This window comes from Idiotropiscis lumnitzeri, chromosome 4, assembly GCF_059441095.1.
Source record: "Idiotropiscis lumnitzeri isolate Australia: NSW breed Sydney's pygmy pipehorse chromosome 4, RoL_Ilum_1.0, whole genome shotgun sequence".
Lineage (NCBI taxonomy): Eukaryota > Metazoa > Chordata > Actinopteri > Syngnathiformes > Syngnathidae > Idiotropiscis > Idiotropiscis lumnitzeri.
This window is the reverse complement of record NC_142394.1, coordinates 3096437-3110441: the sequence shown is the minus strand read 5'-3', so window position 1 is coordinate 3110441 and position 14005 is coordinate 3096437. Positions and strand designations below refer to the sequence as shown.

The 14005-nt window shown below is 42.6% G+C and overlaps 2 protein-coding genes across 3 annotated transcripts in view; both read right to left on the bottom strand.

Annotated features, from left to right (window-relative positions):
* Positions 1–1410: 1410 nt before the first annotated feature.
* On the bottom strand, positions 1411–3377 carry gpr151 (G protein-coupled receptor 151). Its single transcript, XM_088294348.1, has one exon. The coding sequence runs from the start codon at positions 3237–3239 to the stop codon at positions 1938–1940; it is 1302 nt and encodes a 433-aa protein (XP_088150474.1). The 5' UTR covers positions 3240–3377; the 3' UTR covers positions 1411–1937.
* A 5499-nt stretch (positions 3378–8876) lies between these two features.
* Positions 8877–14005, bottom strand: part of ppp2r2ba (protein phosphatase 2, regulatory subunit B, beta a) — a 52656-nt gene continuing 47527 nt past the window's right edge. For both annotated transcript variants that reach the window (XM_088293876.1, XM_088293877.1), the window contains exons 7-10: positions 12304–12473; positions 10531–10622; positions 10324–10447; positions 8877–9620 (exon numbers count right to left, since the gene is read on the bottom strand). In XM_088293876.1, coding sequence (XP_088150002.1) covers positions 9465–9620; positions 10324–10447; positions 10531–10622; positions 12304–12473 — 542 coding nt within the window. In that variant the 3' untranslated portion in view covers positions 8877–9464. The remainder of the gene's footprint in view (positions 9621–10323; positions 10448–10530; positions 10623–12303; positions 12474–14005) is intronic.

Sequence of the window (14005 nt, the reverse complement as noted above, 5' to 3'; positions counted from 1 at the left end):
GATTTCAATCCCATTGCGCCGCCGGAAATGATGCTTGCGACGGATTTAGCATGAACCTATAGCATTATAGGTCAATAATTTAAACAAACATACTAAACTAAACAATAATTGCCAAAACCTGGTGAGCAAGAAAATCGATAGACATTTTTTTTTAATCAACGTAAAAATCTCCACAGGGACACATGAAGTCATCTCTGCTTAAAATGATCCATTGAGCAGTGATATATCTGGATTTCATGAATTGATTTCACCTTTTTAAAGCAGCATGACTGACTAAACTAGGTTCAAGTGGATGAATTAGTCTTACTGCAATTGGTTTACACAGCCATATCAGTTAATAAGTATCTTTTGCTGCTCTCTGATTGATTCGAATAAAAAAGCTTCAAAATATCACGTATACACATAATTATCATGTACTCAGGACCTCAGTAGAAGCGATGCGGCACTCGAGCTCGAGGGACACTTGTCTGCATCAGCAGACAAGTTTAATTGCGCCCCCTACCACTGAGCACAATTAGTCTGACTAGCGTGTCACTTCCTGCAGTGATTCATTTCTAAGAGAGGATGATTGGCTAAGGGATGAAACACCCCCGTCTTTTCTCGCAGCAGGGGGGGACACAGCCAGGGGCGCTGTACAGAGACGACCCAACCCCGACGAAAGACCTCATTACGTTTTCGCCACTTACGTGTTGATCTTCTCAACCTTTTCAAAACATTTCTCCTTGATTAAAGCTTGATTATTTTATTCACCCTGTTCTCCATTATCAACCTTGCACCTGAGCCTGTGCAAAAGGCAAATGTGTTATGTACTAACAATGAGTCTCACCAACTGTACTGTTGTATTATTACATCAGCAATTTTGGCCAACAAAATGCATTTCTTCTTGCCCTCTGTGTTTATGGCCAGGTCTCCTCTCCAGGGACTGAAGGTGGCTTATATAGTTAAGTGCTGCTTTCAATGAGGCGCTTGCTTCAGGCAAAGAAAGGTCACATCAATGATTAATGAGGGGGAAAATGTCACTAGCAGGCAAGGCTGTAGAAAGTCATAGCCTATTCGGGGTGGACTTTTCCATCTAACATTTCAAACCATGCTGGAAACATTTTGCCTTCAGCGTAATTTGAAAAACAAAACCTCATCCATCCCAGATCCACTTTGACAGTTTCCCTTCACATTATTTATGGCCTTATGTGATAGCTCTTGACCTATCAGCAGATCAATGAAGAGTAGAGAGTCCATTGAGCGGCCTCCACCTCCATCTGAGTTCAGAGGAAAAGCCCTAATTGGAATGCCTAATGGATGCCCTTATGAAAATATATTTAATGAAGCGATGTCTGCGGGGGATCAGCCGCTAATTTATGATCCGGCTCGTGTGTCATCTGCACTTTGACAAACGTGACCTAAAGAGCACACTCATGAGGGATACGTTTATTCGAAATAAGGGTAACTTGCGCACACATGAATGCAAAACATTGCAAAATACTCACATTTAAAAGAGAAGCTGAAACATTCAAGAATAGCGAGGTCAATATCAAAGAGAACACACTACAATTTTTCTCGGAGCATTGTTTAAAAATGCCGCACTTTCACAACGGCATTTTTTGCAGGCAAATTACACAATAGGTCTATTGTACAATGAAGCCCTGAATCAATATTTGCGTTTGTTGAATGGATATCCTTTAGCTGGGTACAAGAAAGATGAATTAATACACGACCTGGTTTGAACAATCGTAGGCTTAACCGTCTACTTTACAACCATTCTACATTTTTTCAAACAAACTATAATAAATGATGTCTTACTTAGATTGCACTACAGTACATTTAGTTGTCTCCAAAAGATGGGCGCAGAATAACACACAACACCAGTGAATTTGCTGTGCAGTCCAATTCATGAAGAGAATGTAACTGTCGCTGAGATCATTTCGAAGGTGAGCTGGTTGTTAATTTCTGTCCCGTTGGTCCTGATGCTCCCATGGCACCGGGTCATTTTCATCCAAATGTGATCCAGACTCCCTCTCTTGCCAGAACTGCTCCACGTCTGGCAAGACGAGCCCATCTTTGTCGATGTCGCCTCCTCTGGCGGTGTCGTGCTCTAGCTGGGCATCTCTGCTGGTTCCCGGATTGGCGCTTGAGAGTCCGAGGTTCCTCTCGCCCCTCTGCTGGCCGGACGTCTCTGGTCTGGGGCGAGGCGACTGTAGCGACGTGGGTTTGTGAGGTCCCGGTTTGAGCTGAGAAGGAGGTTGCTTGCGCAGGGTGAGTCGCCTCCACAGGCCACGATAGCCCTCTCGGAACTCTTCGGAGAGGGAAAGTACGATGAGAGGGTTGACGAGCGACAGCGACAAGGTGAGCATCTGAGCCGAGAGGGCCATGAGAAGAGGCGGGGATGAGACGAAGCTCTGCGAGCCGCCGGCTGCCGCGTGACGCTCCCAAACCCACACCACCCATTGTGGCAGCCAGAGGATGGCAGTGGCTACGGTGAGATTGAAGAGCATCAAGGTGAGCTTCCGGGACCTGATCTGTGTGCGCAGATTCTGAGTCTTACTGGAGCGGCGCTGGCATTGGCCGTAAGCCTTCCAGAAGTATATGAGGGAAAAGCTGAGGGGGGCGCAGTAGACCCCCAGCGGGTAAGCCTTTATGTACACAGACATGAAGTCCCATGCCTCAGGGGGGACCCGCAGCACACACATGAGCCCGTGGAGCCCTCGTTGCATCGTCGCAAAGAGCCAGTGAGGGATTGGGACGGCACAAGCCGACAGCCAGATGAAGAACAGAGCCACAAGGATGGAACCCAGGTGGATGCTCACCTGCTTGGTCGGGTTGGACACATAGTGGTAGCAGGCTTTGGCCATGACGGCCACCGAGAAGCTCTTGGCCGCCATGCATGCGTGAAGAAACCAGTCGGACGTCTTGCACACGACCATGCCCAGCGTCCAGCTGGCCTTGGAATAGGAGGCGGCTCGGAAGGGCACGCTGAAGAGCAGCACCAGTCCGTCGGCGAACATCAGGTTGAAGATGAGTGAGTTGATGAGAGACAATTTGCCCTTGTGGGCGTTGGACAACAAGATGGCCATAGAGGTTAAATTACAAGCCAAGCCCAGGATGCAAATGATGCCCAGAACCGCCGGCACCAGAACCCTCAGCTCACCGGGGTCCAAATGTTGAAAAGAGCCGCCATCGTTGAATGACCACTTGCTTAGGGAGGTGTTCATCACCGTTGAATTGTTTCCAGGCAGTTTGTTCATCTTGCCCCTCCAAAAAATGAGACAAATTGAAAACAGTAAGTCAAATGTCCCTCTATTTTTTCTTATTCTTTCAAAACCAAAACCAATTGAATGTTAATGTATCGATCATTAGTGATCTCAGGGGAGCAACTGTCTGTCTGTGGCTTTATTCCGAGACACGACTCTGCAGCTTGGGTGGCGACTTATAAAGATGCTGTTTGATTGGCAGCTGCGGTGCCCAGCTGAGAAAAGGCGGTTGACGCGGATCTCACGGGGCCAATTAAGGAGCCACCACAACGGTGGGGACCATTTTGCATGACATAACACATAGTCGTGAGGATCATTTCTGCACTAAGTCAATAGTATGTCAGTTGTAATTGGATTTCTATTTCAAGGCAACTTTACAACTACACCTTAAAAACGGATAGGTTAAAAACAAAACTCGCACCAAAGGATCAGTTGGACACATAACTACCAACTGGATTGGTCAAATTTAACCAATTTGTGGGTCCATTTAAACAATCAGTTTTTTGAGTAGACTAAAAATCACAGTTTATTGTTGTTGTGTGAAAATAACTCTGTGTCCCTTTTGGCCAATTGATGTCCTTAAAACTTTTGCAAATGCTCTACAATTTATCAGTAAAGTATATATTGACACACACAGATTCACGTTTCCTGTGAAATGTACGTCTTAATTATGTCATAGTATTACAATTAGAGACTTAAGCGGCTATATTTTTTTGACTGAAGGAGTGCGAAGGCATAAGAAAAGAGCCTCATAAAGAAGTTCTAATCCCACCAGAAAATAACATGATTACTAAGATTTTTAAAAGTTTGAAACCAATGATTGAATCGATTGCGGAGGACGTAACAGCAATTAGCCAACAACAGAAAGTAATTCTTTGCTTGGTGGACAGGGTGAAATCCCTCAAGACTCAAAATGCAGGGAAGGATGATCTCCGGTTTGGCCTTTAATCAGAATCAGAATCAGAATCAGAAATCCCTTCATTGTCATTGTACTCAAATGTGCAACGAGATTAGAGAGCTCCCCTCTCCAGTGCAATACAACAATAATTCAATTAAATATATAAATTAGATAAATAAGAGAGTAAATAGTGAGATGGAAAATAATATGAAATACAGCATATATAAAAACACATCATCATGTTCTGCAAGGTAAGGGTGGTCGTGTGTGTGTGTGAGAGTTTAGAATGGAGATGGCTCTTGGAAAGAAACTGTTTCTCAGTCTATTAGTCCTTGATTTGATGCACCTGTAGCGCCTGCCAGACGGCATCAGGTCGCCTGCCAGAGGGCATCAGGTCGAACAGGTGTGAGTTTGGGTGGGTATTGTCTTTGGCGATATTGAGAGCCCTGCTGAGGCACCGGGCGGTGTAGATGTCCGACAGTGAGGGGAGAGGGCAGCCAATAATACTTTGCGCTGTTTTGACCGTCCTCTGGAGCCTCACTCTGTCCGCCTCAGTGCAGCCGCTGTACCAGGTGGAGACACAGTACGTCAGCAGGCTCTCGATGGACGAGTGGTAGAAGGCCAGCAGCAGCTTCCTGCCCAGGTTGAATTTCCTGAGGACTCTCAGGAAGTGCAGACGCTGGTGGACCTTCTTTACCACTGCTGTGGTGTTGTGTGTCCAAGAAAGGTCATCGGAGATCTGTACTCCCAGGAACTTGACCGTGTGGACCCTCTCTACATACACGCCTTCGATGCTGAGGGGGGGGCGCACCGTCTTGTTCCTCCTGAAGTCGATGACGGGTGACCTTTTGGGGACAGGAATAATGGTGGAAGTTTTCAAGCAGGAGAGGATGACTGCTTGAGCCAGGGAGCGGTTGAAGACCCTGCAGAAAACATGAGACAGTTGGTGGGCACATGCTCTGAGGACCTTGCCTGGTATTCCGTCGGGTCCAGTAGCTTTCCTGGGGTTAATAGCCAGGAGAGCGCGCCTCACATCGTGTTCCTCTACGGTGAGTGGGGGGGAGTTGAGGCATGAAGGGCGCAATTACACACCAAACGGGGGAAGAACTCAACGATCAGGAATCACTCTCAGTGTCAGTGACAGGTGTCAGCCTTTTTCCTGACCAAGGGAATGAAGCTGGATAACCACAACCTGGACGCAAGCCATCTGCTATCTCACAGTATAAAAACGGACAAACCCGCGGTAATTCTACACGACACAAATACAAAGTCCAACACGGCATTATTAAAATGAGGTCGCCGACTCAAGGGAATGGGCGTGCCGTGTACATAAATGGACATTTGATAAAATAGGATGCCGATATTGCCTGGTGGGCCCGCTTACTTCGTTACAAGAAGACCATCCAGTTCAAATGGTCGTCAAATGGCAAGCTCTACATTAAGCTAAACTGAACGCTGGAAGAATCTAAAGCATTAATTATCCAAAATATGAAAGAGTTAGGCATGTTTCAATGAGAACTCAATACCCGTTTAAGAAAATGGTCAGAATATCTTTCTTAGTTTTTGAAATGACTCCAATTTTTTGCATTGATATTGCTTTCTCCCAAAGTGTGGGGATATTTTTCTCTTCTATTGCATTCAATTTTCAAAGGAACATGCAGATGAACGGGACATCATTTGACAACTGTAAAATGTTCGGTGTAGGACAGGGATGGGCTTCGGACCCTCACTTTGGTACTCAGTACCCTGCTTCTTTTTGAGTTTTTTGGGTTTTTTTTGCTTTTATTTTTTTTCTATTTCTCTCGTCACTTCTGGGAATAGTGGATGTGTGTTATTCGGGAAGGGGAGAGCCTGAAGTCATTGATTTGAGTGTCTTATATATAGGTCATAGTGCATGATGTAGAGACGGACATTGATCCAGAAAGATGTTTTTTTTTTTTTTTTTTTTTTTTTTTAGAAACTGGAATATGTAATTGTAATTATTATACTGGTGATCAGTTTAATAATAAATATAACTTGGAACATTTTATTTCAATCATAAACTTCAACAGTCGTATTTTCTAAGCAAATTTACCATATATCAAAGACCACCTAGCACAGTTTTCTACACCATTCAGTGTGATAGCTATTTCTGAAACCTGGTTATGTCCAGAAAAGAAGATTCTGCAATTAGGGATGGAGATTGAGCATTAAAGGCAATATTAATGCCTTCAAACGCGACTTGTTGGCCACAGACTGGAGAAATGTGTATGCATATGACACCTTTTTGCATACTTTTATGAGTCTATATCACAAGAACTGCCCAATGAAGCAAAGCAGAAAAAAAGAAAGGACTGTCAGAAGACATTACATTACAAAGGATTTTTGAATGCGCTAATGGATACGGTAGATGATCGATAATACAGAGTTTTCAGTAACCATTTTAATAGATTTATAGGAAGCTTTGACATGATAGATCATAATATCCTGTCAACAAAACGTGAAAGATTGAGATTAGAGGACAAATGTGGCTTTGGTTAAAAAGTTATATGGACTAAAGACAGCAATTTGTGAAGATAGGGGAACACAGGTCTTCATTTTTGGATATCACCAGTGGTGTATCGCAAGGGTCAATATTAGACCAAAATGATTTGTATTTGATATAAATGACATATGCAAGGCTTCCCCTATATTAAATTACGTTATTTTTTCTAATGATACAAATTGTTTCTGTTCTTGATAGAACCTCCAACAGATGATGGAAGTTGTTTCGAATTGGACAAATTTCAATTATGGTTTGACATACATAAATTATCTTTAAATCTTAAAAAACTAAATTTATGGTATTTGGCAATCGTGAAATTAATTCATCTGTGGAACTGACAATAGACAAAATGTAAAGATTATATGAGAATAAATTTTTAGCAATGCAAGGCACTGTGCAACCGCTATGCACGTTGCAAAAAAGTGCGATCACAATCAGTAAATAACGTAGGGTACTATGGCCCCACCGATGATCTGTTTCTGAAATCACAGATATTCAAATTTCAGGATCTTGTTGATTTAAAAAAATGCTCAAGGGATGTATTAAGCAAGACATAATCTAGTACCATCAAGCATCCAAAAGAGATTTCATGACAGAGTTGGGGGATATGAATTAAAAGAGATACTAAATTTTAAACAATCAACAATCCACAAAGCATGTACATATCTTGCCGGGGTGTTAAGTTGTGGAATGGTCTACCTGACAAACTTTAAAAATGTAAAACAGCTGTTCATTTCAAAAGAGAATTCAAACATAATATACTAGACACAGGGTGAAATATTCATTCATATGTATTTAATTGATAGTTTAAGTTGGGGCATATTATATCAGGTTGATATCTATTCAATATGTACTTTTGAAATGTAATGAACATTTGTGCGTTTGGGTATGTATCATTGAAATGGATGTTTGACTAAATTCAATTCATTCATATGCTAATATATTGTAAAAATATCCAATAAATACTTCTCACCGCTCCATAATGGGAGACCATTTTTGTTTTTGCACTTAAAATTCTTAGGTAAATTCTGTTCTGTCATATTGTGTATCATAATTATAATGATATAACTAACTACAAACATCATTATTATTGCTTTCAGTCCACAAGGGGGCGCCCTCACTTTAAATGCTGCTTAATAGAAAGAGAATCACACGTTTGATTTGAACTTGCACATCTTTATTACTGTTTTTTTTTTTTTTTTTATCAAAGAAAAGTCCAGTAAGCATAAAGACTGCATGGTCATTGTTGTTATTACATTCTGAGCTATAAAAGTTTCACAAATCCAGGTCGTCCTGTTTAAAGGAAGCATATGTACAGTATGAATTCCCTGATTTCACAGAGTTTTGCTTAGACCTTTTTATTTAGTGCTTACCTCAGTGGATGCTGGCTCTTAACACAAAACGTCCAACTGGTGTCAAAATCCAACCAGCAACATGAGACCACGCTCCACCGACGAGCATGGACAAACAATATGACCTCACAGAGTGCGTCAGATGGTCTGTCGAAGTTCGATTATCAAAATTTCATCAGCTTTCGTCCATCAAATACCACAGTTTAGAATTGCCATTTCTCTCAGAACCGGGACATAAAGTGAAATGGAAAATTTATGTTTTAATTTGTGTTTGGTGATGTGTCAGTGCACCACATAACACAGTATAGGGACTGAACTGTCTGAATTGTTGGTGTCCCCACCAACGAACACACACTCTGGACTCTTCTTCCCCAAGTGGAAGCGACCAGCCAGCCAAACACACGCTCCCCGAAGCCTTGCCAGTTGCAAAACTCAGGCTCCTAAAAACAGCCTGATTTCAGCAAGACAGAAAATATTGTGTGAAATGTTTGCTATTAATCTTGATTTTTGCGGGATTTGGACGAAAGCAGACAAATAATGTGGGCCCCTGGGAACTACATTAATTTATGAAAAAAAAAGCATATTTTTTTTCCTTTAAGTGGAAATTCCGAACTTCTTTTTCTTTGTACAGTTTAGGAAATCGGTGCTTTCATTTTAAGCAGGGATGAGACGACTTCCTCATGTCTCATGTAAACTGACCTCACATTGCTGGCAGGCATGTGTGTTAGTGGACTAAAGTCATTGTCATTCTTGTTGCCTCAAGCATTGCTTCACCTTAAAACAAATGCTTGTTCATAAGAGTGAGACGGGAAAGAAAACAGAAACACTACGTTAAAACATTTAGCCCCCCCCCACGTCCTTATACCGTCTACAACGAACCCCCACATACCAAAAGAAGGCACCACAGCAGCTAAACACACTCATTGACCGGTATGAAATAAACATGATTAAAAACAGCCTCATTCACGTCACAGACTAAAGTAGAAAGACTGACCACAGGCAGAAAACAGTCTCTTTTCCTGCCCTTTGAATTTGGAGCAGCAAGTTGCGCCGTCCCAATTGGTGCCTCATTTGCACCGCAGCAGATTGATCGCGAGGGGGCGCTCTTGCTACATGACAACGAGACACCATCACACGTGCTCTATATTTTATGCCCCTCTTTTGTCTCCAGGGTCTTGCTACATCTTGCTGCTAATGCAGCTGTATTCCGGTTGGGCAGGGTTCCCTTCTGTCCGTGCGTGCATTGCAAAATAAATTAAGTGATCTGAAACCCTTGTCAAGTCCCCAAAAATTCCAGAACTGTATGTCCACTTCCAGAAAAACGCTGCACATTCTCAGATTAGCAGCAACAAGCCCCAGGGAGGTGCTGGATGAACATCGGGACTCCATACTGCTTTCTCCGTTTCGAACAACACACCCCAAAGCCCTGCACGTGTCTGCACGCTTTAGTTGACTTTGTCTTGGAAGATGTAAAGGTTATTGGTGGCCGCTACGGCAATGATGTTCTCGTGCGGATGCCACGTCGTGTGAAGGATCTTCTTGCTGAAGTCCAAGCTGTCCACGCTGATCTCATCCTTTCTGCGTTTGCCGCCCACGCACACCTGCAGAACAGCACAGCCGAGCAGGAGGAGTTTTAAAGCCTTGAAATATGCCAAGCTGCCACAACATTCTCACCACTTGCACAATGAGATTATATACAACACAGATCAGTATCAAAAGGTCGCTTAAATACAAATAATAATACTTTTTTTTGGACGGCAGAACAGCATAGTGAACACTAATTTAACAAGGTGGCTATGTTCCAGAAACACCACACCAATCAGCATCTAAGATAGATAGTAATCCTCCAATCCTGCTTCAATGTTCAATATTTTCTATATATCTTGACTTTATTCTGCATTTCAATCAAAATTTATTTGTTTTCACTACTGGATAGTATTTAGATTGACCTAAAACACTATTTAAAAAAAAGGTCTTCTCTGCCAGTTTCTGTAATGTAGCGGGGATTCTCGTGGCCGAAAAGTACAAAAACTGCATGAGAAAATAGTCCAACAATGATTTTAGAAATGTTTCTCAAAATACAATTCCAAGGATTTCATCATTTACGCTCCATTATCTCATCTTTTTTAATTGAAAATACATTAAGGAGGAATTGAAAATCATTTTATTTTTTTATTTTTTATTTGACATTTTCTGCAACGTCCCAACTTTATTGTAAATTGCAATTTTTAACCAGATTGAGACTTTGGCAGTTCCACTGCATATGTTCACCACTTTTGAGTCCGTGTGCGCTGTTGCTTGTACCTTGCGAGGCTTGAGAATGGCTCTCGGCTTGCTGTTCTCTCTGGATGCTTCCAGTGTGACATCACGTTTGGTGTTTCGGTCAAACATTCGGAAAAAGTTGTTATAGGAGCCGGTCATTATGACGCTGAATGAGGAGGAGAGCGAGAAGAGTATTAGTGAGATTTACACAATGATGGTAGGTGAATGTATGGATGAAGGGAATCTCACCTGTCAGATCCATTCCAGACACACTCAAACTTGTCAAAGATGCAGTCATTCTCATAGAGGGAGCAAAGTTTACCTCGTAGGTAGTCATGAACCTGGAAAATAAACACAAAAATAGTCATTCTCATGTCACTTTGCGTTTCTGAAAAGTACACAATGCACAATTTTATGTGAATAATGAGATGGAGACAAATTGCTTTACATGTTGTGTTGTTTTACTCATTTTCCATATATTTTTTTCATTTTTTTATTTTTCCCCGTTTTGCTGTAAATCCAGAGGAAGGAACCAAAGTGGAGCGGAAAAACAAAACTGCAACCTTGAGTCTCCACCCTCATCCAAGAACTTTCTGATTACGAGTGGTCTGAATCCGGTATAAGGGATGAAAATGAACTATGCATTTTCTGGACGATAAGCCGCTACTTTTTTCCTCGATTTTGAACAATGCGGCTCATAGAACAGTGCGGCTTTTCTGTGGATTTTTCTTTCACCGGGGGGCGCTCTATAGTTCAGAAAATATGATCAATAAATCTAGATTTTTTTTCTCTTGGGTCTGTTCCGTTTTAATTAGCAAAGTAGTTGCCGTGTTAAAAGGCAGTGTTTTAAGAATCTGTTTATGTAAATTTCTTTCAACATAGCAAACTGCGGCTTATAGCCTGGTGTGGCATGTATGACTTTTTATTTATTTATTTATTTGTTTATTTATTTATTTATTTATTTTTTTCAAAAAAAGGAGTTGCTGCAGCCCATATACAGGTGCGCCTAATAGAATTCATACCGTGTGCATTTTCTGGACTATTTGGGATCAGGGATTTTTGTTTCAAGGAAGAGGAATTGAGATTTTCTTTTAATTACAGCGACTTTTTGTTGAAATGAACAGAATCTTGAAAAACATTTTTCAAAAAAAATAAAGGGACCACTCGGAGTGTCATGCCAGTTGCCCATCCCTACTCTAGACTTTAGATGCTACAGCCATCCATATGTCAATCTCTCCAACAAGTTGGCAGAGAAATGCAAGTTTGCATCCACTGTTGACACGTGCTTGAGCATTACACAAACCCACAACCCTTTGAAATTGATTCCAGTGGTGTTGGAAAATTTACCAGCCCTATAAAACTGAAATTACAATCGGTATATACAAAGGCAAAGGCACCTTGTCCTGCAGCATTATTTAGACAGAAAAGAGGCAGAGAAGGTCCCCAACTAATGTAATCTTCTTAGTTATTGTTCCCTTTTTTATTTAATGTGCCTGTGAGTATTGTTGTGCGCTCTGGTAGTAATTTGTTATTGCACTTTGTGTGTCCAAGTTGTTTGAAGTTTTACATCAATGCTATGCTAATTTACGTTAGCGTGTTGCTGGTGTTGGAGCTGCCTCCCAAGAGGACAACCAAACACCCATAAAATGCGTGTCCACTCCGGCTAATCCCTGCAGACCCAGTGACGAGGGCGATACAGGGAGCAGGTGGCGAGGGAATTGGACCGAGAAATCCCTTGAGCCCTGCGGATGCCTTATCAATCATGATCTGCCCTCAGATAGCTTCCTTCTGATCAGGCAGTGTGGATGTGACCCGTGCGACCGGCCACAGTGGGAGGATTTGCCCTTTAGGATGAATCAGTAGCACTGCTATCTGTCTTCTCACAGGACGGGGGCTCAATAAACACTCCCGGCTTGATCGCTAAATATGGTGTGGTCGCAGCGTGACAGTGAAACAGGAAAAAAATCAATATGTGGTGATTGCATTTCATCGCGACATTGATGTGAGTGTGCGTCTGCATACCTGGTACGTCTCAAGCGGCTTGTTCTCCATTTGCAGGTCCCACACCTTAACAGTGAGGTAGTCCCTCGTCATCAAGTGGCGACCGTTGTGGCTAAACTTCACATCAGAGATGGATGAGATGATTTCGGAGAAAAAGGAACGAGTGGCGGGATCCTCTGGCTCCTCAAAGTCTACACAAAAAATATATATTTTCAACAAAGAGAGCATATTTACTATCGCATCATGCTGCTATTTCACTGTGGAGGCATCAGCCACAAACAATAGGAGTACAACAATGCCGGAATATTCTGCCGCAGCTGCATCTCCTCAGAGGATTATTTGTGTATATTTAGGGAGACTGCCACGGGTCAGCATGATGGGTAAATATTGGTTCTGATTCATATTGATTCTGGCAGCTGCTCATCTGCACAGAGGGGATGAGAGCCAGACATTCCATGGTGAGCTGTCAACTTATTGTTGTTCTCTGCGCTTCCTCCTCCTCTTTGGCACTCCCACGATTCCTCACCTCTCTCCACCCACCCCCCCATCCATTATTGCCCACCTCCCATCTCTCTTTATACTGTGATGTGCCAGTGGGGAGTCTAACGAGGGATGCGGAGTGAGAGATAGAAAAATGTGTGGGTGAAGGGGGGTTAGAAGGGGATAAAAATAAGAAAAAACAAATCAATGTCTAAGTGTTGGGCCATTCGAGCCCCACTGTGTGTGTGTCAGTGATGCATGTTTATATGCATGTATGTGTGCGTCCTTGGCTTCCCTTCTGCCCCGCGCCCCCCTCGAGGGGCACATAATAGGCTTCCAGGGGAGTTGGCAGGGAGGGGGCTGCTCGCGCTCTTTCTTTCTGTCCCGGGGCTCACTATCTTTGGCATTCTCCTTTCACTCTGTTCATCCTTCTCTCATCCGTCCATTCATCTCATTGCTAACACTGATTAATTTCACCTCACTGACTTATAGCCTCGCGTATGTGGGCGCGAGCGCGCTATGATTAATATGCTTCTTTATTTGTGGTACCTGGAATATTATTGCGTGGAAATGCAGCATTCATGAGGCTACATATGCATTTTTATCAGAGGGTCAATATAACCGGTCCTTGCTCGAGGCTAACACCCACCACACATCACAGTGCATGCGTGCGCGCTCTTTGTGCCTCACATTTACTCCATGATCTTGACAATCGCAACATTTCCGACTGAACAAAAAGTGCACCATGGATCCCAACAGGCTGTGTTAGTTAATGCACGCTCCAGTGAGCACGTCAATCCATTGAAGGAAATGACGGACATTATTGGACAACAAGGTGGGTCCACGAAGGCCTAATGTGATTGCTCTCCTAGTTATCGATTCTCTCGCTTAAAATGTCAATGTATTCATGATTCATTCAATTTAAGTGCTTGCGTGTGATGTTAAGCCTCAGAGGGTGGGCCAATCATTGTTTAAGACACATACTGCGATTTATTGATGAGTTATCAATGGTGGCATATTGAACAGAGGAATGGCAACATGTCGCAGTCACACAAAGCCGAGCTGAAAAAAATCGACTTTCACTTAGCAAGTGTGTGCCACTCAGGGTTTTCATAGTTTGGGAATTGTTAGTTTTTATTAGTTTTAGTTTATTTAAAAAACATTGCATCTGTGCATCTGTCGCATCTGTGCGTTACTCATAAAGAGGGCTACAACTCCCAGACGACTGTTGGACGTTCCCTTT